The sequence below is a fragment of the Fusarium keratoplasticum genome, chromosome 4 (genome assembly GCF_025433545.1).
Source record: "Fusarium keratoplasticum isolate Fu6.1 chromosome 4, whole genome shotgun sequence".
In the NCBI taxonomy this organism is placed as follows: Eukaryota; Fungi; Ascomycota; class Sordariomycetes; order Hypocreales; family Nectriaceae; genus Fusarium; species Fusarium keratoplasticum.
In genome coordinates, this window is record NC_070532.1 from 4,528,084 (window position 1) to 4,549,464 (window position 21,381).

The window sequence follows — 21,381 nt, forward strand, 5'->3', positions numbered from 1 at the left end:
AGTGCCAACAGGGTACAGTTTCAGCCCATATCTCGCATCGTTTAATTGTGTACATAAATCTTGCACAATTGACTTCGGCTGTTGTCCTATCCGTCGCGAAACCGAAACCGAATCCGCAATCCACCCATTTTTGGCGAGCCACGTCTTGGCATGGCCGTGTCATGCTTGTTTGACATGGGGTTCACCGCCAGCGACTCAAAGGCGCAACGCATTTGGGAGAGCTTCCTCGTACGAAGTCGTTTTTTATACGCGTAGTCTAGAGCTAGGGCTGATTCAAGCTTATTGTTCGGGTTCCGGCAAGACTCCGACGAGGAGTTAACGGAGCCTCCTTATGGGGGTTGTCTAGTTATAAATACAGACTGATGCCTCGACTTGAGTTAACTTTTCATCATCAAACATTTGCTTCTACATCTACAACCCACTGCATCGCCTTCAGCCGCTCAACTTCTCAACCTCATCAAACACGTCACCATGCCTTACTTCACTATTGTCGTCCCTACCATCTCCGAGGAGAACAAGGACCGCTTCCTCGAGGCTTGGCCCACGCTCAAGGAAGAGCTCAAGTCCCAGCCTGGAGTTGCTGGCGTTTCCGCCGGACCCGTTGTTGCCGAGAACGGTGCGGCTGCCACTGAGTTCAAGTTTGTTCAGTGCATCTGTAAGTGGGCAAGACCAAGTCACTGGACCGCGGCTACTAAGACATACCATAGCCTTCAAGACCGAGGAGGATGTCGAAGCTTTCCAGTCCTCTGCGTGGGCTCAGGAGCGTAAGGAGAGATACAATGAGCGAGTTGGAGGCGAGCCTACTGTTGGCCGGTTCGAGGTTGCCCAGTTCCCCGAGGGTGCCTCTCACAAGACCTTCACCCAGTTCTCCAGCATTGTCATTGATGACAAGAGCAAGCACCCCGAGGTTAGAAAGGCCTGGATGAGCCTTGTAGATGCCCTCGGCAAGGAGACTTGGGGTGGTGTCAGCGTTGGAGATGGACCTACCGTTGGTCTCGGCCTGGTTGGATGGGACAGCCTCGAGGTATGACGAGTTATCACTCTTGATTATTGTGCGATGGTATGCTAACAATTTATTTAGGAGGCTCAGGCGGCTTACCAGGACCCCAAGGCTGCAGCTGCCTTGGCCGAGTACAAGAGCCTTGGCCAGCACAAGAACCTGATGGTTCAGCTGCAGTAATCGGGGGCGTTCCACTCCCTTTGTTGAGAAGTTTGATTTGGTGAATTAGGGTTGCAGAATTATTCAAGAAGGATAGATAGGTTTTTTTTTCAACACGACAAATTCTCCCAGTCACGTTGGTGCACTGTCGCTTGGTCAATTAGGGTGACTATAAACACTCCTACTAAACCAAGCAATTCTGACCCTCAAATCACTTTGAGTATAGGGTTCGGCGTGCAGATGCTTCTGGTACCGAAGCCATCCAAAGTACTATCTCTACAACCCTGAAAACCTGGACGGACTTTGAAGCCAACTATGGGGTTGATCTCGGCGCTAGCAACTATCGATTTCCTCAGGAACTCATAAAAGAAAAAGAACCTACAGCTGTTGAAGACGAGCAAGCTCAAGTTTCCACTCGACTTACAAACTGCTTAAGGACAAAGATTGAGGCAAAGTGACACAAGGCATACTCATCTTGGCCGCATCATGCAGACGCCTTGCTGCGTCCCCACGTGATCCAGGTTCTCCCTCTCGCCCAACAACCACCGCAGCCTGATTTGTGATTTCCATCTCTTCTATTTCAACTCCATGCAAAATCTTGATGGAACCTCTCGAGATTGTGGGCGCCACGGCCGCTATCGCCCAACTACTCAAGCTCGCTGTCGACATCGGGGATCAGGCTCGTCAGCTGGTCCAGTCCTTCGTTCACGCTCCTAAAGAACTCGCCGAATTAAGCGCCAAGATCGATCGACTCGGTCTCCTACTCCATCATGCGAACGAGCTAGATAAGGACTTGGCAAACGCCGATGCTAGCGATCTCATCCCCGACGCTCACAACAGCTTGCTTTACAGCTGCCTTGGGGTCAGCTTGGCGGCGCTGGAAAAGGTTCGAATGCTACATGGAGATGGAGGCCAATCATCTGCACCACACAGGCTACGTTGGGCTGCCATCGACAAGAGAAAGGCCCAAAAAGTCCTCAAGGATGTGACAGAATCTGAGGCTGCTCTTGACACCGTGCTGAGTATCCTCGGTGTGTAAGCGGCACCGGGTAAAATGTTTACTCCATACTATCGCTAATTTAGTTCTTCACCAGGCGTCTTACATCTTTCAACCGAGCCTCGATTTCTGCAGTTCAGCTAGGACAGGAAGCCATCCGAAACGACATCACCACTGCGGTTCAGGAATTAGAGTCATGTTTCCAGGCCCAATCTGGCCTGTTGGGAAAAAAGGTCAGCCAATTCAAGTAACAGTACGGGCCCGTCATCTCTGCTAATAGCAACACCAGGTTATTGAAGCCTCTACTACAACATGCCATGTCGTTGAGAGATTATGCCAAGAGCAACAAACGACCTCTCTCATGTTCACCCAGATGATGACAAAGCTCCTGGACTCCCAGGAGAGAGCTGAGGTCCGGATCACGGTAATGCCGATCCTATAGATGCGCGGCTCTTGTCGTATTGACCCTCAATGCGCAATAGGAAACCCAAACACAGATGGCCCTCGAACTGTCGAGTTTGAAAACAACATGTCGCTCAGGCCCACCTCAAACATCACCTTCTCGAAGACCTAGGGATGCGACAGAAGAACCATCATGTTTTGAATCATCAGCACGCGCTAGCTCTCCATCGCCAGGGCCATCGACTGAAATTCCAGATGAAATTTTTGCACAAGTCAGAGAGAGGACGGAAGAATGGAGATGGAAAGAACCCCTTGCCAAGCAGAATTGGTCATTCAAAACCAAAGCCAAGTCCCAAGACGCTTATGATCCACAGGAGCGCCTCGAGGGATCTCTAAGTCTCATCTCGAAGAAGAATCTTTGGAAAGCCCGAGCTCTGTTCAAAGCAAGAGTCAGCATCCTAGGTCAGCGAATAATTTGCCTCGAGATCAAGGCCCAGCATTTCACCCAGACTTGGCTTGGCATGCCTTCCTTGTCTGGACGGATCTCTGTCGTCAATGTTCGACCAAAAGGCGCAGAAATTTTCAAAGCTTGCGCTCAGTTCGAACTGCCAACTGTTAGGCACCTCTTGGAGAGCGGAGACGCAAGTATTAGCGATGTGAATGAAGATGGACATGGCCTACTTGAAGTGAGTACCGTCTCCATAAGCTGGTAGTTGTTTTGAGTATGTATCAATAACTTGCCTAGCACTTATTCTTCCATGGACACGATGCAGATTCGATGATCAGGTTACTCCGGTTTTTATTAGAGCAAGGCTGCAACCCAAATATCTGCCCTAGGAAAGCTGCGTGAGTTCAGAGCCATATGGTATTTCGGCATGTTGTGATGGCTCATAAGCTTATTGATTCTAGACCAGCTGTGCTTACCGCCTTTAGATTTTCCACTGATGAGCGGATTTTGCCTCTATTCATATTCCACGGAGCACAGCTAGACGGTTTTGAACTGCACCTAGTATCATGTCTCGACACCCCCCATTTTTCTAGGCAGGTAAAATTCCTGCGCTCGATCGGGTTTTCGGATTGGAACCCAGGCCGAAATTTGAACGATTTCCTACGGGGAGCCTTGGCAGCCGGGGATATCGCAGAGCTGTTGTTTGGCTTGGAAGAGGTGAAACTCGGCCCCAATGATCACCGGAGGCTGCTGCTATCTCACCCCTTGCTCAACGTCTTTATGGCTTCTCTCCTGGTTGAATTTGACGCTCAAGTCAATCCTCCCCCAACTACTGCACTATTTGTCGACACCCCGCTCAGTACGTGCATCAGCTATGAAAATAGTGAGGTGATGCATTGGTTGTTATCTCGCGACGCAACCACTATACTCGACGGTTGTGAATCATCAAGCGCATGGCAAGCTGCCTGGGGGAGGTTACCCGAAAGATTCAATGCGAACCGAGATCGGTATACAGTCAACTTTATCCAACTAGAAGGAGCCCTGAGCCATCTCCTTTGGCACAACTCGGACCCACACGCGACTTTTGAAGGCCCCCCCACATGGTTGGACTTGGAACACTGGTATTGTGCCTCTTCCACTACCAGGGCACAAGAGGTCGCTAGGGCATACTCATATCGCACTAGAGAGACAGCACTGAAAGGGAGCGCCCAGAAACCAGAGAGCGAAATATTGCGTTTGGGTGAAGAAGTATATGAGCGATCAGAGCAGCTCAGGGTCCCTCATTTCTTGGCATCTTGGTCCGCCACTGGTATCCTTTGCGGGAAATCATACGACTCAGATGATGGCTCAGAATACAACTCATCCGCCGGTACCGAGTCATGGAGTGGAGGAGAAGACTGCTTCATCCATGAAGAGTTGGACGAGCAACCTGTCAAGCACACGACCCTCTTCTACAAGACAATTTCAACCAAGGAAGGACGGGGGCAGTTGACTCGTTTCCCGTTTGTAAGGTTGCTTGTCAACTCCTTGCAGTTGGCTGGCTACCGCGCAGAGATGGATGACGACGGTGATGTATGGTACGACGATGACGACGGGGACCAGTACTTTGATGCCAGGGAGCATCAGCCTGAAGAGGGGGTAGATGATGGCCTTGTTGCCAACTGTCCGATCTGTCAGGACCCGGAAAAGTATGGATTAGGTCACGTCTTTGCAGAGGCTGCGCGAGCAAGACAGGTCCTGCGGGAGTATAGGAGGAGAAAGGCAGAAGAGAAGGGGCGACGAAGATGGTGAGACAGGCGGAGTCATGTGAGTCGCTTCATTTGTTCCTTAGTACTTTTTATAGTATCTCTTTTCGATTTTATTTAACCACACCACCTGAATGACAAGATAAAAGGATGCCAGTTAAAGAGTAATTCCAATAACCCTTTCTACTTGTCTACTTAACTTTTATGCTGCACTACAAATATGAATATTTACTCAATCCGGTGCACAAGATATACCCTCCGCTTATCAATGTCGCGTCATTCAGACTGAGATTATCAAGTCCATCTCCAACTCCAACCTTTCGCTATTATCAGGTTAAGGAATGCCACCCAACCAATCACGGTAGAAGTTTCTACTGTTCAAGTGAAAAGTGTAGCCGTAGGTAAGCTACACAAGACAACCTCCGCCCCCTCTATTGCTTGCCTCTCACAAGTATCCTGCGGCAAAACTCCCTCGACATCCGTCACCTGAACAGGCAAGTCAAAGTTGTCATCAACTTGGTCAAGGATTGGGACTGCTTGGACTGGCAGGCGTGTATCGCCGACTGGCCGGCTGTTGAGCCACCGAATAACAAGCTTGACCTCTGGCGAAATAGTTCGAGTATGTAGGTTGATAAGGCGGGACGGTCGAATGACAACTTTTCCATTCTGAAAGTATGCTTGGATGATACGAGCCGAGAACCGGGCGTGAAAGCTGACAATCAGAATCTACGACATGTCAGCAAGGTTGACAAGATGGAACGGGATGGAGACATACATGACACACGTGGTGGCCAAGATATCGGCTTGGCGAGTCGATTTGTGCCTTGAGGAGACAAACGGCTGCGAGCAACTCGCTGTGGAGGGAACTCTGGCCCCTTGGGCGAGCTATATCGCAGACGGTGCCGACAGCATGAGGTACGTCGGGGTTGTAATTGGACACACCGCGTTCAGGAGGACAATTTCCTGGATGGGGTCGCATGTAAAAGTCACCACTCGACCAATACTGCCAGCATGGGCGACCGTCTTCTGGAGACCGCCAGGACTTCTTGCATTCGGGTCCTATTTCAGCAAAGCTACGGAACGGGGTTAGTTATTGCGTGCAAGAGAAAGCAAAGGTGATGGATGGAATATCTTGCTCGTGAGGCGTCCATGAAGAAGGATTCAGGGCAACCTCCTCGCAGAAACCACAGCGAGCTATGGCATCCCACAAAGCATCGTCGGCTGCACTGCTGTGGGCGAATTCGTCTCTGCCTTGGAGATGGCGATTCTCAATCGGCTTGGCCTGTGGCCACGGGCGAGGGAAAATGGCCCACTCACTGCGTAGCTGCTCAAGTCCATCTTCCAGCTCCTGGATCGGACCGGGAAGAAAGTAGCGGGGATCAAGGTCAATAGGATCATCCTCATCTATATCGAATAGCGAGCCCCGAACCATACTGAGCTCCTGGAGCTGCTCATCATCGAATACGATGATCTTGGAGCGTCTTTCAAGTTTCTTCTGGATTCGAGTGAGCTGGCGGAGCTCCTCTATGCGCGCCGCTAATTGGAGATGGGTGGCATTTCCATGCTCTTGGATTTGGATAGTCGAAGGCATGATGAGTAAGTTGTTCGTGTCGGTGACGAATGTCGTGGGTGAGGGGATTAGGCAAAGGGGATGAGAAGAATGGTGTTGTTCAAGTCAAACGGTGCAGATTGAAAAGTTGAAATTGTTGCGGTAAAGTCTTCTTATGTTGGGTTACTGTTTTAATTATGATTTCAGAAATTTCTGCAAAGACAAAGTTTCCAGAGACAACTTAAAGGCGTTCTGCCTAGGGGCTGGCCTAGAGATTCGGGCCTTCTGGCTCAGTTATCCCATCGAGGGCCGGGCTTTAACTATAATAAAGAACACATTGACCGAGAGCTTCCTTCAATCATTGTATTCCTACGCAATTTAGCGTCACTAAGTGCAACAAGACTCTTAATTTTATAACCGCGTACTCCGTCACTGTTGAGGTAGCTGCTTTGTCAATAGCATCGTGATGGACGTTGGAGTTTACAGGGCGAGGGTAACCCATCGACGAGTCGCTTAGTATTCATACTCAGTTCGAGGGGAAGACTTTGGTATGAGGATGAACTGCAGGTTTTCGGGCCTAGATGGTTTAGAAAGGGGAGTTGCATTTGGTGGCGGCTGTGTACTGATGGTTTGAGCTATTGAGTGTTTCCCCGGAGGATTTTTCTAGGCACCAACAGTCTCTTTGCAGATGCGAGCATTAAAGAGAAAAAGGTAATTGAGACAGAAGCGAGCAAAAGAGTTAACCCGCGTCCCTTTGATCTCTCTAAAATGGCACGCACACGGGCTCAGGCATGGAAGAAAGGCGAACACTCGTATGCAAACTATGACGTTTTTATATCTCATGAAGCCTAGATGAAATAGTCTGGAGTTCTGGAAAGAATATATATCTCTAGAGGACGATGGGCGAATACCCTTTCGGCGTCACGTTCTCGTCGTCCATCAAGGACAGGGCTGACAGTATGCAGATTCACGATGACTTCAACTGACCAATCGTTGCAGTCGACCGAGATTCCATGCCTTGGCATTGCAGCTGATTAGGCAACCAGTTCGAATTTGCTCCACCGCATGTCAGCATGTCACACGAGCTCTAGATATAAAGACACCCGGATTCGTCTCACTCGAGCAACACATTTCCCATCTCGGCCCCTCACAATGCACTCTCCAGACACTCTCCCCATTGAAATCATTCTCGAGATCTCCTCTTATCTCTCCTTTAGTCAAAAGTCCAAGTTCAGCCGCACCTGTAAGCGCATCAACGCCCTCATCGAGCCACAAATATGGACCGACATTGAGCTGCATGGGGATGGCTATCACGAGACCCGCGACCAGATTAAAGAGCCGCAGCCTTTCAAGTCTCCCTCGGATCGTGTCTATATTGGTAGATACCGTGGAGGCAACCCTCCAGAACGGCTCTCTCCGCTAAATATCTTGCGGCAGCTTCTTGAAGTCGATCAGGACAGGGTCAGAAAGGTTGCCAGCCGAGTGAGGAGTCTCTGCACCGTCATCTCTGCCGGCGACAAGGTCTGGGATATTTTGCCCTACTTTTCCAACCTCGAGGCCCTGGAGCTGTACGGGCGTTGGGATAAGATTGACCAAGTCACCCCTGAAGTCGACCATCCGCCTCTCGCCAAACTCCGCTTTGCAAAGTTGTTTGGGTATATTCCCCGGGCTGGAGCTAGATGGGTCCTACGCTCCGGCCCAATGCTGGAGCGCCTTGAGCTCGGGATGCTGGACCGGCCGCTTATGACCACATTGTATCCTGACCGGGATCCTGCACCCTTGCCAGAGGAGAATCTCGCCGGTGACGACGAATCATCCGACTACGGGAGTTTGGCTGCGGAACACACTTTTCCTCGTCCTTTGGGTGGATTTTTGCCTGAGGAGGGCATATCAATGCCGATCCTACGACACCTTTATCTGTGTTCGTCTGCTCACGTGGAGGATGACCCATGGGAATCATGGTCAGCATGGTCTTCGCGTGCTGAAGAGGCAAGCTGCCAAGACTGGATGGTCATCCTCATGGCCTCACGCCGGACGCTGCAGACACTGGTCCTGGAGCATAAACCGACCGTCCCGGATCTTGAGCTGGAGACCTGGGACGAATCAGATTGCCTGAGACATTTTCACAACAGCAACGATGGCTCTGTAAGCTCTAGGCTGGCTGAAGTGCTGGAAGCCGTAGGGGTGCACAAGGTTGAAGAATTCCCCAAGCTGACACGTGTATATTTTTACGGCATTATTGTGAGCAAGAACCTTGACAGCAGCCCTTCAGAGGAACGCCCAGTTGGACGGGTGATGAAGCAGCTGGGACAGCGCGGTGTCAGGTGTGAGGCTAGACGGGGCCAGTGGTCCATATTTGAGGATGATGGACGGGTGGATTGGGCGAGTTGGGATGCGTGCAGCGATTCAAGCTCTATTAGTGACCATCTGGATCCCATTATACTCTGGGATGAGGTGATAGCGAGTGTATGAAAAGGTGAGGTGAGGGATGGAGTTTTTAAGGGGAGGTTAAGGAGAGTGCCTATCTAGATCTCTAGATTACATGACAAACACATACGGCCTATCAAAAATGCTATTCCAGCTTCTTCTCCCATACCCGGTGGGAATCCAGTCCGACTTCCAAAGCTTCGACAAGAAGTCATGCGCTACCAGCGGCGAAGCCGTCCCTACCACCTTGCTGATCCAAGCCAGTTCACCACAGATGAGCTTCTTCGACGCTTCGTCGTTCACGTCCACCTCGATGCCTGCGATGACCAGCGGCCAAATGAGCATTTTTCGGAGCTGCAAGTTTGAACCTGACGCAACGTCCTTGATGTTGCTGAGCAGGGTAGCCAGATAGGCTGATCGAATAGCTGCAATGTCGACATCTTTGTCAAGTGTCTGGGGCATATCCTGGGTATACTGAGGATAGAGTAGCGACGAGATGCAGTACAAGGCAACGGCAGACTGGTAAATGTACGCAACGCTCTGCCAGTCCCACGAAATTGCCTGACGCTGCTTCGAAGGCTTGTTAGGATCTTCATTCAACTTCTCGTTGAGGTCAATGTTGGTGACCCAGCTCTCAGCAGAGAAGGACTGAATCCTCTGGAGCAAGTCTAGAGAGGCTTTTTGGAGGTTGGTGTCGAATACGGCTCCTTCGTAGGCTTGGGCTTGTGACTGGAGGTGGTTGACAAAGACAATGTCGACGAGAAGCTCCGGGGCACAGGGAACTGTGGTAAAAAGGCCCATGTTGAAGGCCATGGGTAGGAAGCCGAGGATTTCCATTTGGCGACGTGCTCGGGCTTCTTCAACTACCGGAGCTGTCGTGGTGCTCAAGATTTCGATGCTAGGATAGGTTAGATCTGGGTATGCAGGTGATAAATACTCAAATTCCACGTGCAGGATGTAGTACCGAACGACGGGTCTGATAAAGGGGTAGCAGAGCAAGATGGTACTCATCCCGCCAAGAAGTTCCACAACGGTGTTGGCGGCATCGCAGTGCTGGCGCCAGCTGGACGAAAAACTCTGCTGGACCTGAGCTCCTGTTAGCCCGCTGGATAGATCAACGCCCTCAAGTCACCGAATGGCTCACCTCTGCCAAAAGAAAGGTAAGGATAGACACCAACGTGATGGTGTCCGGCTGCGACCCCGGCACCAAGTCGCTCGCCAAATGTCTGATGGCTGCACCACGATGCTTCTGCAGCCTCGTGGAGAACAAAGCCCTGTCGGCCTCAAACCCTTGCTCCGACTGCAGGACACGATGGGCTAGCGCAATCGACACCATGGTGTGTCTGATGGCCGTAGGGATGTAGGGGGCTTCAGAGGGGTGTAGGATGAAGGGACAGTTGGAGCCACCACCAGCGCCATTGGCTACTAGATCGGGACAAATGTGAGTGTTGACTGCAAGGTGATCAGTACATCAAGATCCAGGTGCTTTCCAGGTACAAGGATCCAAGGCTCAACCATGTAGGGTACTCACAGTATTCGATTGCTTCAAAGACACTCGTCGCCTCACTCGGATCCTTCAACGTAAGCCGAATAACATTGACCTCCTTTTTAGCCCTCTTCCCCTTAGACCTCGTCTGTCCAGGCTGCAGCCACTTCAACGGCTTCTTCTCCCCATACCCAGGACAAGCAACGCCCCTAGCCTCGCACTTTTGACAAGCCGGACTTGCAAAGTCACAGATGAGGCGTCTCTTGTGGCACTCCCAGCACGCTTTCGGGTCGCTCATGACGCATGCAGTTACAGACGTTTTGCTAGTTTGGGTCGGGAGGGGGGAGAGAGCTTGGATCGTTGGACGTACTTATGCTACAGGACGGGGACGGGGGATGCTGGTGAGAGGACGCCTTGTTTAGGTGGGGATGTCAGACTCCTTTCCTTTTTGGGCAAAATCTTTGGCCAAGACATGCCAAGGGAGCGTTGTGCTTGGCACCGTCATTCAGCTGAGCGATGAAGGATTGCTGGGGCTTTTACCGGCATAGAAGGAGACTTGGCTGCTTGAGTTTCGCCCAATCGACAGGCTAATCCAGTTCATGGCAGATAGTACGTGATCACAAATACAACTCTGGGTAGTATTTTGGCTTATATTATCTCATTCTCGCATAACTCAAATCTTTGCCCAGCCGGCTTTACTTAGAAATCCTGTCTTTCTTATCTCTGACCCTGTTGACTCACCATTTCAACGCTTATACATCAAGGACAAGAACGATGCCGTCCTCTTTTTCTTAAATAGAATTACTAGGTTCTTAGTGACGCTTATTAGTGGTGAGGGGCATGACGAGAAACTTAATAAGGTGAGTGAATATACTTGAGCATACTTGTAATAAATAAGGTTAACTGTTGAAGATAGATTATAGATAGAATTGGATCTTTATCTTCTTAAGGGAATGAGAAGGTTGAGTCACGACTATGGTGGCGGTGGTGGTAGGACTGTGTGAAAGGCCTTTGGAGTTGAGATGGCGATGACTAGTTGCTGCACTGGGTCTGGAACCTTCTATGTACTGAGTAGTGTTTTTGGATTGGAGTTCAGGCGTTTGTTTGGCGCGAAAATCTTTGTCTTTGTAGACTTCTTTTTGTATTTTTCACTGTCCACTGAGAGTGTCCCTCTCGACTGGAGGTCAGCAAAGGTTGCCTTGTAACGCAAAATTCGCACTCCAACTGGTATTCATTCTGGCTTCTTTGCTATAAACAGCCTATCTCGAGTCTGTAGGACTACACGAGCTGAAACTGCACCACTGTCCCCTGGAGTGAATTTGTCCAGCGCTCAGGGTCACCAATAGGTGAGCTCACTTCCTCCCCATAGGTATCCAGATATCCAAGCCTCTGAAATGCCTCGGAATCAGGATCTTGCCCTAGGACCAGAGCTCCAATTCCTAACCACATGACCCAAGCGGTTGCCGTGAATGACGTCGGATTTGTCATGTACTCAAGGTTGTCCCCATCATACGCTCTGAGAGCATTGCCTTTTTTGACGGACAGCAAGCAATCCGCAGTAAAACTGTCAGAGGCCCACGGTTCTTCGTTCTCATCATCTCCAGCGACCACAACCTCGTACACTATATCCTCGGGGATTGAATCCCAGCTATAGGTCAGGGTGACCTTGAACAACGGCGCCTTGATCAACAGGTACCCACTCTTGACTCGGCCGAATGGTGAGTCCTTTGAAGTCTCGCAGTGGGCCTCGAGAATCCCTGGGCGTAAGCTAGAAGTCAGTTTAGATATGCCAGGGTCGCAATGAAACTGTACACGACTTCTTTCACATATCGATACCCAGGACCATGTTGGAGCGAGATAGTGATCAGGCGCTCGAATGTTGGACGGGCCATGCAGGGATCTTCCCCAGGAAAGACCTTCCATGAGGTATGTCTCCCATATCCCAGCCAAGTATCGGCCACCTATGATACTCTGATAACGAGATGCCATGCCACTCATGGCTGGCAGTCGATCAGTTGGAACGGTGATAGAACGACATGTGAATTCTGCAACGATGCCCATCCATAAATCTTTTCTCTTTTTTTCATTTGTTGGATTCTCTAAAGCATTAAAGAATGGCCTTGATGGATGGAAGGTTTCGGCTAGATCCAAAGCCTTGAATCCATCCTCGGAGACAGTCTCTCCATCACATTCCCATGTGATGTCGGAGAGGGTGAAACGGACAATTCGAGTCGATAAGATGGATTCCTGCATTGCCCAAGCTCGAGTTGGGAGGAGGTGGTGTGTCTCGGGAAGGAATTTGTGTGCCTTAATGCTGGAATTCTCCAGGTCATCTTCCTGCAATCTGTCATAGTGTTCTCGTACGATCAAGTATGGGGCAGACGAAGATGTTTGAGGGTGCCATCTCTCAGCCCTTTGAGAGAGGAATGAAGTCGTCCCGTCAGGAGAAGAGTCGACAGCGATGGTGATCCTTGCTTCAGAGTAGTATTGCGCCATCTTGGCAGCTTCAATCTCCCATTCGGTGGCATCATCCTGGACAATACAGAGCGAATCGATCCAGATGTACTTAATGCCAAGTTGTCTGCAGAGCCAGATGGATTCTTTGAAGACGACAGAGAGCTTATCCCCTGGGATCTTTGACTTCATAGACTCAATATTTCCTTGCAAGGTTCGAAGAGGGTGTTTCTCCGGTGGTCCCCAGCAATGGCTCAAGGCTGCGTAAGAGCCTTGTTGCTCTTTGGATGTTTCATGCAGTCGGATCGAACTTTCCCCATCGCCGATAAGAACTAGCCTGGTGGGTAATATTCTATCACCTCCAGATTTGCAGTTGTGGTGACAATCTTGCCCTGTCTCACAGAGACTGAGCATCTTTCTTATGAAACTAATGTTCTGCTCTGATCTGGCAGTGGATCTGTCTTCTTTCGCTGCGTCGATTGAGATGGAGGCTGAAGCCTGATATTGATGTGAGTAATGGTTCTTGGGGACTGGAGGAGAATATGCAACTCACGTCTTTTGGTTGACAGATGGTAATGGATTTTTGGGTGAGCAATGTAGCCCCCCGCAAGAGCCAAGACACGGTTGCGTTGATCACATTCTCTGAGACCCTCACATCCCAAAACTTTGCTAGCAGGGGTTTGGGGTCGGAAATGCCCTCCCTATAGAGAGACATCCTGAGTATGATGGCTGCCTTGGCTAGTGCTAGGCAAGTCTCGCAGATATCTTGATGGTTGAGGATGACATTCTTGCCGCGCGATTTTATCTCAAAATCTCCGCCTGGGACGTACTCTCCAGTTGAACTAGGCTTCTCGAAGAGGTCGCATAAGGCACCGCAAGACTTGCAAGGATCCTCATTCAGCATGAGAACCTGATCAAACCAGGGATGAGACTTTGATCTGGCCATTTTGATGAGAGGATGATGAAGGAGTGAAGTCAGGTTGCCTGAGTGGCTGTGTGGGAGCGTCTGACTTGCAGCGCCGGATAAGCGCGGGGGACAGCCAATCAGCCATGCAGACGCTCTTCCAAAGTCGCCTTATCTTGGCGAGCAGTTGAGTTTGTATCAAGAGGGGGTGAAATCGACGAGCAGCTTTTGAAGGTCGCCATCTCAATGGTGCGACCACTTTATAGTAAGTGAGGCCACAGCGGACAGTTAAGGGGGGATATAAAGCTCAGTTTTGAGCTTAAAACTGATTTTGCTAGCTCCCGCCTCAAGATTGCTGCCAATGTGCTGACCCCCGCAGGTAGTTCACGGAGTCCTAGAACAGTACTATTCAAGATTCACCCAACACGTTGTGCGACTCGTAGGACTTGCTCATGATCCCACCTCCCAGGTATAAGCAGTTGTCATTGGCACAAAAGCATGACGGCATGTCGCCCCCAAAGGATTTGCATGGGGGCGAGGCCTCCAGGGGCTGAGACGTGTAGAGAATCTATAAATAATTGAGTCAATGAATATGGAGAAAAGACGATAACGAGCAGGAACTCGGGAGAAGTTGGAAGTTATTTTCTCCATTCTATTCCCTCTACTCGTCATTATGCAGAGCTCTTCATCTCTTACATCATACAATTTTCTCCATGTTTCATCATATCCCAGTCACAAGTTATGAGTCCCAACAACAACCGAGACTGCTATGTGAAGAGTGGCAACTCGGCTCCAAGATATGGCGCATGAATCTGTAAGACTGGAGTGGAAATGAGCTCTGTCTTTGATGGCTTTGATCCTTGTATTCATAAAATTACCGCAAAACGTTAGAAAGACGTTGTTCCACGCTACCAAGCCCGCTCAAGACCAAATGATTCAAGGGAAATCGAAACTACACTAGAGAAACCTTTCAAGCTTAGAAAGAGCCGCCATCTCTTTCTAGGTGATAAGGGAATGGGCATATTGAGGGACAACCGGGTAGAGACTGACAGTGCATATCGACCGAGCATCACATCAAAAACGCCCCAAGAAGTTGTACGGTGCAAGTCGGCCGGGGCTGGGTGGTGCCGTATGTTTGGGCCTGATTAGATATGTGTGTGTCTCGCCGCACGACGAGTCTAGGCAACGAAATTTCCCGGTGGTCGACATTAATCTGCCCGAGTATATAATGCAAGGGTTTGGGCGCTGGAAAGAAGAAATGTTGTTGGTGGGCGAATTATCCCAGTCTGGCATTCTCGTCGGCAGTGGCTGAGTTGGGCAAGATTACCCCGATAAAAGGAATCAGATCAACCTTGCCACTCATCCATCCTGGATCTCACTTGACCCGGTGTTGCCCTCGTTGTCTGCGGCTGGGCTCTCTGCCCCTGGGTCTGCTGGTTCTGACTCTGTTGTGTCTGTCTCTGGCGGTGCTGTTTCTCCCGCTTCTGAGACGGGTGGGCCTTAATGCGAGCAAGTCAGCCACGTCCAGTTTAGGGAGGACAGGACCAAGTATTTACCCTTTGAGCCCTTCTTCTTCCTTGACTTCTTCTCCCTGTTCAGGATAGATGTCCTATTCTTCCACCAAGTATGTATGGTGGCCTCTGGTATCTTGAAATGCTTTGAGGCATCTCGCTGGAAGGGTTTTCTATAACAGTTGACCGACTTCCAACTGTCAGGGTCGTAAATGGTGTGATTAAGAAGATACAAGAGAACCTCTTCCTTTCTTCTCTGTGAGTAGCTGTTTTCGATGCGCTGGATTGGCTTGGCCGGTTTGTAGACGCGCTCTGATAGTGGTTTTGGCGCTGGGCCAGGCTTCTTGCGTGGAGGCTTTACGACTAACTCGGTCGTGGTTGCGTTTTTCTTGGCACGAGGCATTTTAAAGATGATCTATGAGAACAGCAACAGCATCGATGGCAAACAGGAATTCATCAAGGGGAGAAATGGCTCGGGGCAAAAGGGGTGATAGGTAGTCAAAATTTGCGGGGAAAGACGTGGCTTTGAAGTTGGTGATGATAGCCTAGCCGAGGTTTTCCCCGACGCCACATTCGTGACCCCTGAATGAATGAGACGTGCTGAAACGATGCAGCCAATAGGAAATTCATTTGTTCTTAGGCTCGGCCTTGTTGTTGAATTGGTTCTGAAGAATACGAGACTTGCAAACTAGGACGCTAGGCGCTCCAAGTGGTGCGTTTCGGAAGCCTAAGTTAAACAGACAAGATGCTGCTTCACGTGGTCAATCAATAGGGCTGATAAACACATCAGGAGGGCTCCATTATGTTGAATTTAAGGTGCTTATTAACCACCCGCCCTTGCCTATTTAATCTCAAGAAATATGGTCTTACCCGCACCCTAGTTGATGGACCCTACCGCTTACAAATCCATCCTCACTCTCCCCTTTCTGTTCTCTAACTGCATTCTTTGTTCGATAGTGGCACCTGAAAACAGTTGTTTCCTCTATCAGGGACCTGATTGCTCATAGGCCAAGAATGACAACCTTTAACGGAATACCAAGCACCTACACCTCGCGATGGAACCCCCAGGCTCATCAACCTGCTACCCTTACCCCTACTCCAGGTTCCACGAGTTCGAGTGGCACTTCAGATCTCGTTCATCCTCGCAAGTATAACACGTCTTGCAACTCGTGTCGAAAATCGAGGGTCAAATGTTCAGGCGGTGTTCCTTGTCGGCGATGTGTGGCGTCCTCAAATGCCTCCTCGTGCGTTTACAGCATCTCTCAGCGACGGGGTAAACGCAAAGCGAGCGGTGAACCACCATTCACGTCAGAATTCCCAATTCAAGCAGCCACTGGAAGTGGGAATCTAGGAATCCATTCAATGCTTGGTTTCGTAATACAAAATGACCAAGTTGACAACTCTGAGGGCGTCTTGTCTGGTACCGATACCAACACGGTGAGTGAAATTTGTTGGGCCATTCATCGTGATGGGCTTTGAGTACTGATGAAATCAGCTATTTCAAAGCAATTCATTTCAAGTTGATCCATCTTTGCTACCAAACAACACGATAGCCTTCACAAGCAACTCTCCGTCTCTCACTGATCTAATTGACTCCCTCGACACGCCACCGCCACCTTCTTCTTCCAGCCCGAGTCAGGGACAAAGATGCCCGGACTCCTGCTACGCCTCTATTCACGACAAGGCAAACATTCTGAGCGATATTTTTAACGCGCCAGGACAAACAAGTCTCGACGCAATCCTGCAGTTGCTGCAGGATGTATTTCAGCTCTCCACAAAATATCTCTCTTGTCTAAACTGCGACGCCGGCTGTCCCCGACTGATGAACCTTGCTATGCTTCACCAGCGGCAGGTCAACCTACTATGCGAGATTGCAAAAACTCCCAGTGTCCACCTCGGCAACGACACTACTCGTGTTGGGCTAGGGACATTTCAACCATCGAAGCAAGATGATATTTCACTCAAGCGATTGATGCTACAGAACGCAACACGAGATGTGAACATCTTGGTGGGAAAGCTTCATCAAGGGGCTAGGGACTTTGAGGAAAGATATATTGCAGGCACATTGGAGTTGGGGGATACTGGCAAGTTGAATTTGACGTGGCTACTAGGTGTTGCTTCGAACCTCGAGAGACGGCTCCATTGCATCAAATTACTATTGGCAAAGGAAGATTGGGCTTCGGAGATGATCCAACCTTGAACAGGCAGAAGGGAAATATTTAATAAATTGCCCACACATAGTCTCCAAATTCTTTAAAGCGCGGCTCCTAGCTGCGCATTGAAGAATTTGGCTCGTCTTGAAACAAGTAACTCTGGAGAATCCGTGATATACCTAGACTTGGCCAAGTGACGATGTCTAACTTGTATCAGTCAAATTTGACATCATACTTGTTCCGCAATATTTCTCCGTATCGCCAGAAGAGAAGAGGAGCAATAGAAACAACCATTGCGATGAAGCCAAGCAGAGAGTTTCCCTACAGAACTTGTTAGACAATTCTTGAGATCTATACCCAACCGAGACTCACCCATCCGTATCCAAGCACCGAGTATAGTGGCAGGCCTGCAATGGGAAGACAACCGCCCACAATGCTGCGGACGACACTCGTTGCCGCCAGCGCACTTGCCGCATAAGTTGTGAAGGCATCGACCATATATATCTGCGTAGGAAGCTTGAACAACTTAATTAGTTGATGGAGTTGGTAAGAGGGTGAGTTGACTTACAAACGAGAAGATGAGACCGGCTCCAGTGAAACCGGTGAAGATGATTGGGACGATCCAGTGAACTTTGTACTGGGCGGTCCACCCGTACACGAACAAGCCGATCGGTAGCAAGGGTATACCCAATACAATTGGAAGAAGGCGGTATCTACTCGACGTTAGTTAGTCCATTCCTGCTACGTCTGCAGTGGAGTGCGCTCACTCTGGCTTTGATTCCCCATGCTTTTCGGTGAAACGGTCCTGTAGCCAGTCGCTGAGCCATGAAAGCACGATTAGTGCAAGCATACACCCGATCCCAAGTCCTAGAAAAGCCAATCCCAAGGTGTCGATGCCAAAGCCGTATTGTTCAGGAAAGACTGTGGAAAAGGTCGTGAAGAGGAGATAAAGATAGCCATAGACAAGGGCGAGGTATAAGGAGAGGCCGGTAACAATAGGACTCCGTATCAACATGCGCATTGGTCTTGAGACAGCTCTCAGAAGGACATCGCTTGTGCTGGGCTTGCCCTCTTCAGCGACGACGACTTGTTGGGGAGCTTGTCTTGCCTTGTGCCTCTTAATGGTTGGGGCATGGCTTTCGGAGAGAAATACAAATGTCACAAGTGTCATCAAGCCTTTCTGCATTGATCTAGTCAGCTGATGATTCAACGAGGGTGGCAGGAATTGGAAGGCTTGCAACAATCGTCATGACCCAGAAGACCCATCTCCACCCGAGGCTCTTGGCAATGAAGCCTCCGATTACCGGTCTTGTGGCAAAGTTAGATGGTAATTTGAGGGTCTCATGAGTGATTCACTTACCCAATTACAGGTCCAAGAAAGATGCCAGTGAAGAAAATGGACATGACAAGCCCCCTCTTTGCCAGGGCAACTTGGTCGGCAATACTTCCTCCACCAATGTTCATCGGCCCAGCCCCAAAGCTGCCAGCGATGAATCGAAACACAATAAATGAAGCAATATTAGGTGCAAGAGCACTGCCGATTGAGAAGCCGAGTGTAACAAGGTTCGAGACGTTGAAGAGCAAACGTCGGCCGTATAGCTCGGATAGCGGCGATAGTAGAAGAGGACCAAACGCGAATCCTAGAACAAAGATTGACACAACAAGGGATGTCACGGGCCGTCTTATTTCATGAAAATCGTCTTTCAGAAGTGGGACACCGGGAACAATGACGGAGGATTCCAGTGGACTGGGATATAGTGAGATGTTTGTCAGGCAAGCAGGTGAGCGTCGACTTACGTGATAAAGGCCAACATGGAAACAATGCCGAGGTTGACAGTCTTTTTCAGCTTGCTCCAGTTTTGGGGGTTATCGGGATCTTGGTCCCAAGGCAAGACATCGTCTTGTTGCTTTTCCGAGTCGGTCATTTTGGCGAGGTTGGAGACGACAAAGGGTTGAGACTGATGCGCGAGGGGGATCGAGGTGATATTTTACTATAAAATATATTTCACATCTTTCATGCTCAGCTTTCTTATTTGATTTTCTATACCCCAAAACAACACTTAATCATCCAATCGATCGCCATGTTGGAGGGTGGACCGTCAACACCCTCGCTCAGCGAGAATTGCCCGATTTGGAAACATCTCCACCTCGCTCAGCGACACTCTCCGAAACCATGGCACTCCTTGTTCCTCGACGACCTGAGTCTGACAAATTAGCCATCACAATCCTTTTAGCGAGAGCTGATACTCTGTGATACTGATTGCGCCAATCTCCGCCTCGCTGAGCGAAAGTGTATTCTCATGATGAACAACGATAACGTTACTGACTCAAGCGTTGGTACTCGTCAGAGTGGAATGACAGATCCTGTCTCATACAAACCTGATATATAAGATGCATATAAAACCAAACATTCCCTTAATCCAGAGCGTCAGCACAAACATCTTTATCCAACTCACACAGCACCCCAACACATTGCACCATGTCCAGCACCAGCACCCAAGTTCAACTCAGCGACGGAGCAAAGCTTCACGTCTGGCTTCTCGGTTCCGAAAACAAGACCAAGCCACTTGTCATTGTTCTTCACGGCGCCCCAGGACTGTCCAGTCACACATCGACCGAGTCCGCATACAAGTTCCTTGCTGAGAAATTCCGTGTGCTCGTCTATGATGCTCGGGGCAGTGGCGCTAGCGACATCAAAGGCCCCTTTACTGATGAGCGTTGGATCACTGATGTTGACGAGCTCAGGTAATTCATTCCTCTCTAGCCACCTTTGACTTGACTGACACAAGTTATGTAGGGAGTGGGTGGGAGTCGAAACATTCATCCTGGCTGGATATTCCTACGGAGGGTTCCTTGCGCTAACCTACGCCTTGGCATTTCCCAACCGTCTCTCTGGCTTGATCCTACAGAACACATGGGCATGCGGGCCCCTTGGAACTCATCGAGTCCTTGCTTCCCTTTTGACTTCGAACCGTATTAAGCCGGATCCCGCTCGACAGGCCAGACTATGGTCTGGAAATGTGAGAGACAAGGAGGACGCCGAACAAGGTCTTGCCGAGATCATCGCCATCTACACCCCTGAGAAGGACGAACCATCATCCGAGCCACCCTCTTTCGACTCATTCGAGAGTGCAGGCGGCGAGTCCCATCTGCACTGGGAGGTTCACAACGCGGCCTTTTCTTTCAGCCAACCTCGCTTCGACGTTCGAGGTAGACTTGGAGAGATTAAAACTCCCACCTTGGTAGTTGTGGGAAGTCATGACGTCGTCTGTCCTCTGGAAGAGGCTGAGGATATTAGCAGGGGAATTCCCAACAGCGAGTTGGTTGTATTTGATCACTCGGGACATAACCCGGCAGCTGATGAACCGGAGAAGTTTCAAAAGGTTGTCCTCGGGTTCTTGGAGAAGCTTTGATGGAGTCGGCTTTTTGTGCATATGTGTCAGCCTAGTTTAAGACAGCTTCCTCATACCTCATAAATGTCACCATGTCCTCGTGTTTCCTTTCTCCTTTACCTAGAGTCTCGCACCTGCATCAAGCATGTAAGGAAAATTTTCGAATATTGGAAGTATCTCAGAGAGAGCAGAGTTTAAAATAGGTAACTTGGTGCGTATTTAAAAAAAAAAAAAAGCATGTTCAGCAAGATTTCAGGGACAGTGGCAGAGTCGGATACACGCTCATTGGGGTGTCTTGCCCGAGAAATTGCAAATTCCTCAAGTTTCGGTATATGTGAGATGAGATTCTCAAAGACTTCTCGTGGCATATAAAACTCGTGGAGCCGAAGCGTATGGAGGGACTGGAATGATAGCCGCTCGTCAACACCCGAAGCGAGGGGGCAGTAGACAATCAAAGATTCAAGACTGTTGAAAGTTTTAATGAACCCCCCAACCCCGTCCCAAGAAAGATCCATCATTATTTTGTTATCGGCGATGCTATTTGATCGTCCCAGGCATAGACTCTTCAGGTTCCATGGGAGGGCGCGATCCAGGATCACGGCATCATGGATCAGCACGTCAAATCCGTCGTCCTCAAGGCGCTCAAGATTCGGCGCTTAGAGCAGAATGATTGGTGCGAGAAGAGGCTCGTATGGTATCTCTTGCCCGCCGTTGAACAGATAGTGGCTGAACTTGTCGACAGCCTCTGGTAGCC

General features: G+C 49.7%; 9 protein-coding genes across 9 annotated transcripts; 4 read left to right on the plus strand and 5 right to left on the minus strand.

Annotated features, from left to right (window-relative positions):
• Nucleotides 1-471: 471 nt before the first annotated feature.
• On the plus strand, nucleotides 472-1,180 carry NCS57_00641800 (uncharacterized protein; the record flags this gene model as incomplete). The annotated part of the gene is made up of 3 exons (XM_053056307.1): nucleotides 472-655; nucleotides 708-1,024; nucleotides 1,082-1,180. 3 exons carry the CDS (start codon nucleotides 472-474, stop codon nucleotides 1,178-1,180), a joined length of 600 nt encoding a protein of 199 aa, XP_052915262.1.
• A 580-nt stretch (nucleotides 1,181-1,760) lies between these two features.
• Nucleotides 1,761-2,598, plus strand: NCS57_00641900 (uncharacterized protein; the record flags this gene model as incomplete). Its single annotated transcript, XM_053056308.1, has 3 exons — nucleotides 1,761-2,194; nucleotides 2,254-2,389; nucleotides 2,446-2,598. The coding sequence occupies 3 exons, from the start codon at nucleotides 1,761-1,763 to the stop codon at nucleotides 2,596-2,598; spliced, it is 723 nt and encodes a 240-aa protein (XP_052915263.1).
• A 2,531-nt stretch (nucleotides 2,599-5,129) lies between these two features.
• On the minus strand, nucleotides 5,130-6,342 carry NCS57_00642000 (uncharacterized protein; the record flags this gene model as incomplete). The annotated part of the gene is made up of 3 exons (XM_053056309.1): nucleotides 5,130-5,477; nucleotides 5,527-5,824; nucleotides 5,960-6,342. 3 exons carry the CDS (start codon nucleotides 6,340-6,342, stop codon nucleotides 5,130-5,132), a joined length of 1,029 nt encoding a protein of 342 aa, XP_052915264.1.
• Nucleotides 6,343-7,452: 1,110 nt separating this feature from the next.
• On the plus strand, nucleotides 7,453-8,772 carry NCS57_00642100 (F-box domain-containing protein; the record flags this gene model as incomplete). Its single annotated transcript, XM_053056310.1, has 1 exon — nucleotides 7,453-8,772. The coding sequence occupies one exon, from the start codon at nucleotides 7,453-7,455 to the stop codon at nucleotides 8,770-8,772; it is 1,320 nt and encodes a 439-aa protein (XP_052915265.1).
• A 66-nt stretch (nucleotides 8,773-8,838) lies between these two features.
• On the minus strand, nucleotides 8,839-10,511 carry NCS57_00642200 (Zn(2)-C6 fungal-type domain-containing protein; the record flags this gene model as incomplete). The annotated part of the gene is made up of 3 exons (XM_053056311.1): nucleotides 8,839-9,813; nucleotides 9,872-10,179; nucleotides 10,259-10,511. The coding sequence occupies 3 exons, from the start codon at nucleotides 10,509-10,511 to the stop codon at nucleotides 8,839-8,841; spliced, it is 1,536 nt and encodes a 511-aa protein (XP_052915266.1).
• Nucleotides 10,512-11,491: 980 nt separating this feature from the next.
• Nucleotides 11,492-13,613, minus strand: NCS57_00642300 (HET domain-containing protein; the record flags this gene model as incomplete). The annotated part of the gene is made up of 3 exons (XM_053056312.1): nucleotides 11,492-11,970; nucleotides 12,403-13,165; nucleotides 13,221-13,613. 3 exons carry the CDS (start codon nucleotides 13,611-13,613, stop codon nucleotides 11,492-11,494), a joined length of 1,635 nt encoding a protein of 544 aa, XP_052915267.1.
• A 1,317-nt stretch (nucleotides 13,614-14,930) lies between these two features.
• NCS57_00642400 (uncharacterized protein) lies at nucleotides 14,931-15,485 on the minus strand (the record flags this gene model as incomplete). The annotated part of the gene is made up of 2 exons (XM_053056313.1): nucleotides 14,931-15,070; nucleotides 15,128-15,485. The coding sequence occupies 2 exons, from the start codon at nucleotides 15,483-15,485 to the stop codon at nucleotides 14,931-14,933; spliced, it is 498 nt and encodes a 165-aa protein (XP_052915268.1).
• Nucleotides 15,486-17,448: 1,963 nt separating this feature from the next.
• On the minus strand, nucleotides 17,449-19,160 carry NCS57_00642500 (MFS domain-containing protein; the record flags this gene model as incomplete). The annotated part of the gene is made up of 7 exons (XM_053056314.1): nucleotides 17,449-17,556; nucleotides 17,608-17,751; nucleotides 17,804-17,948; nucleotides 18,003-18,415; nucleotides 18,477-18,543; nucleotides 18,596-18,982; nucleotides 19,033-19,160. 7 exons carry the CDS (start codon nucleotides 19,158-19,160, stop codon nucleotides 17,449-17,451), a joined length of 1,392 nt encoding a protein of 463 aa, XP_052915269.1.
• A 554-nt stretch (nucleotides 19,161-19,714) lies between these two features.
• NCS57_00642600 (AB hydrolase-1 domain-containing protein) lies at nucleotides 19,715-20,648 on the plus strand (the record flags this gene model as incomplete). Its single annotated transcript, XM_053056315.1, has 2 exons — nucleotides 19,715-19,980; nucleotides 20,033-20,648. The coding sequence occupies 2 exons, from the start codon at nucleotides 19,715-19,717 to the stop codon at nucleotides 20,646-20,648; spliced, it is 882 nt and encodes a 293-aa protein (XP_052915270.1).
• Nucleotides 20,649-21,381: the final 733 nt, after the last annotated feature.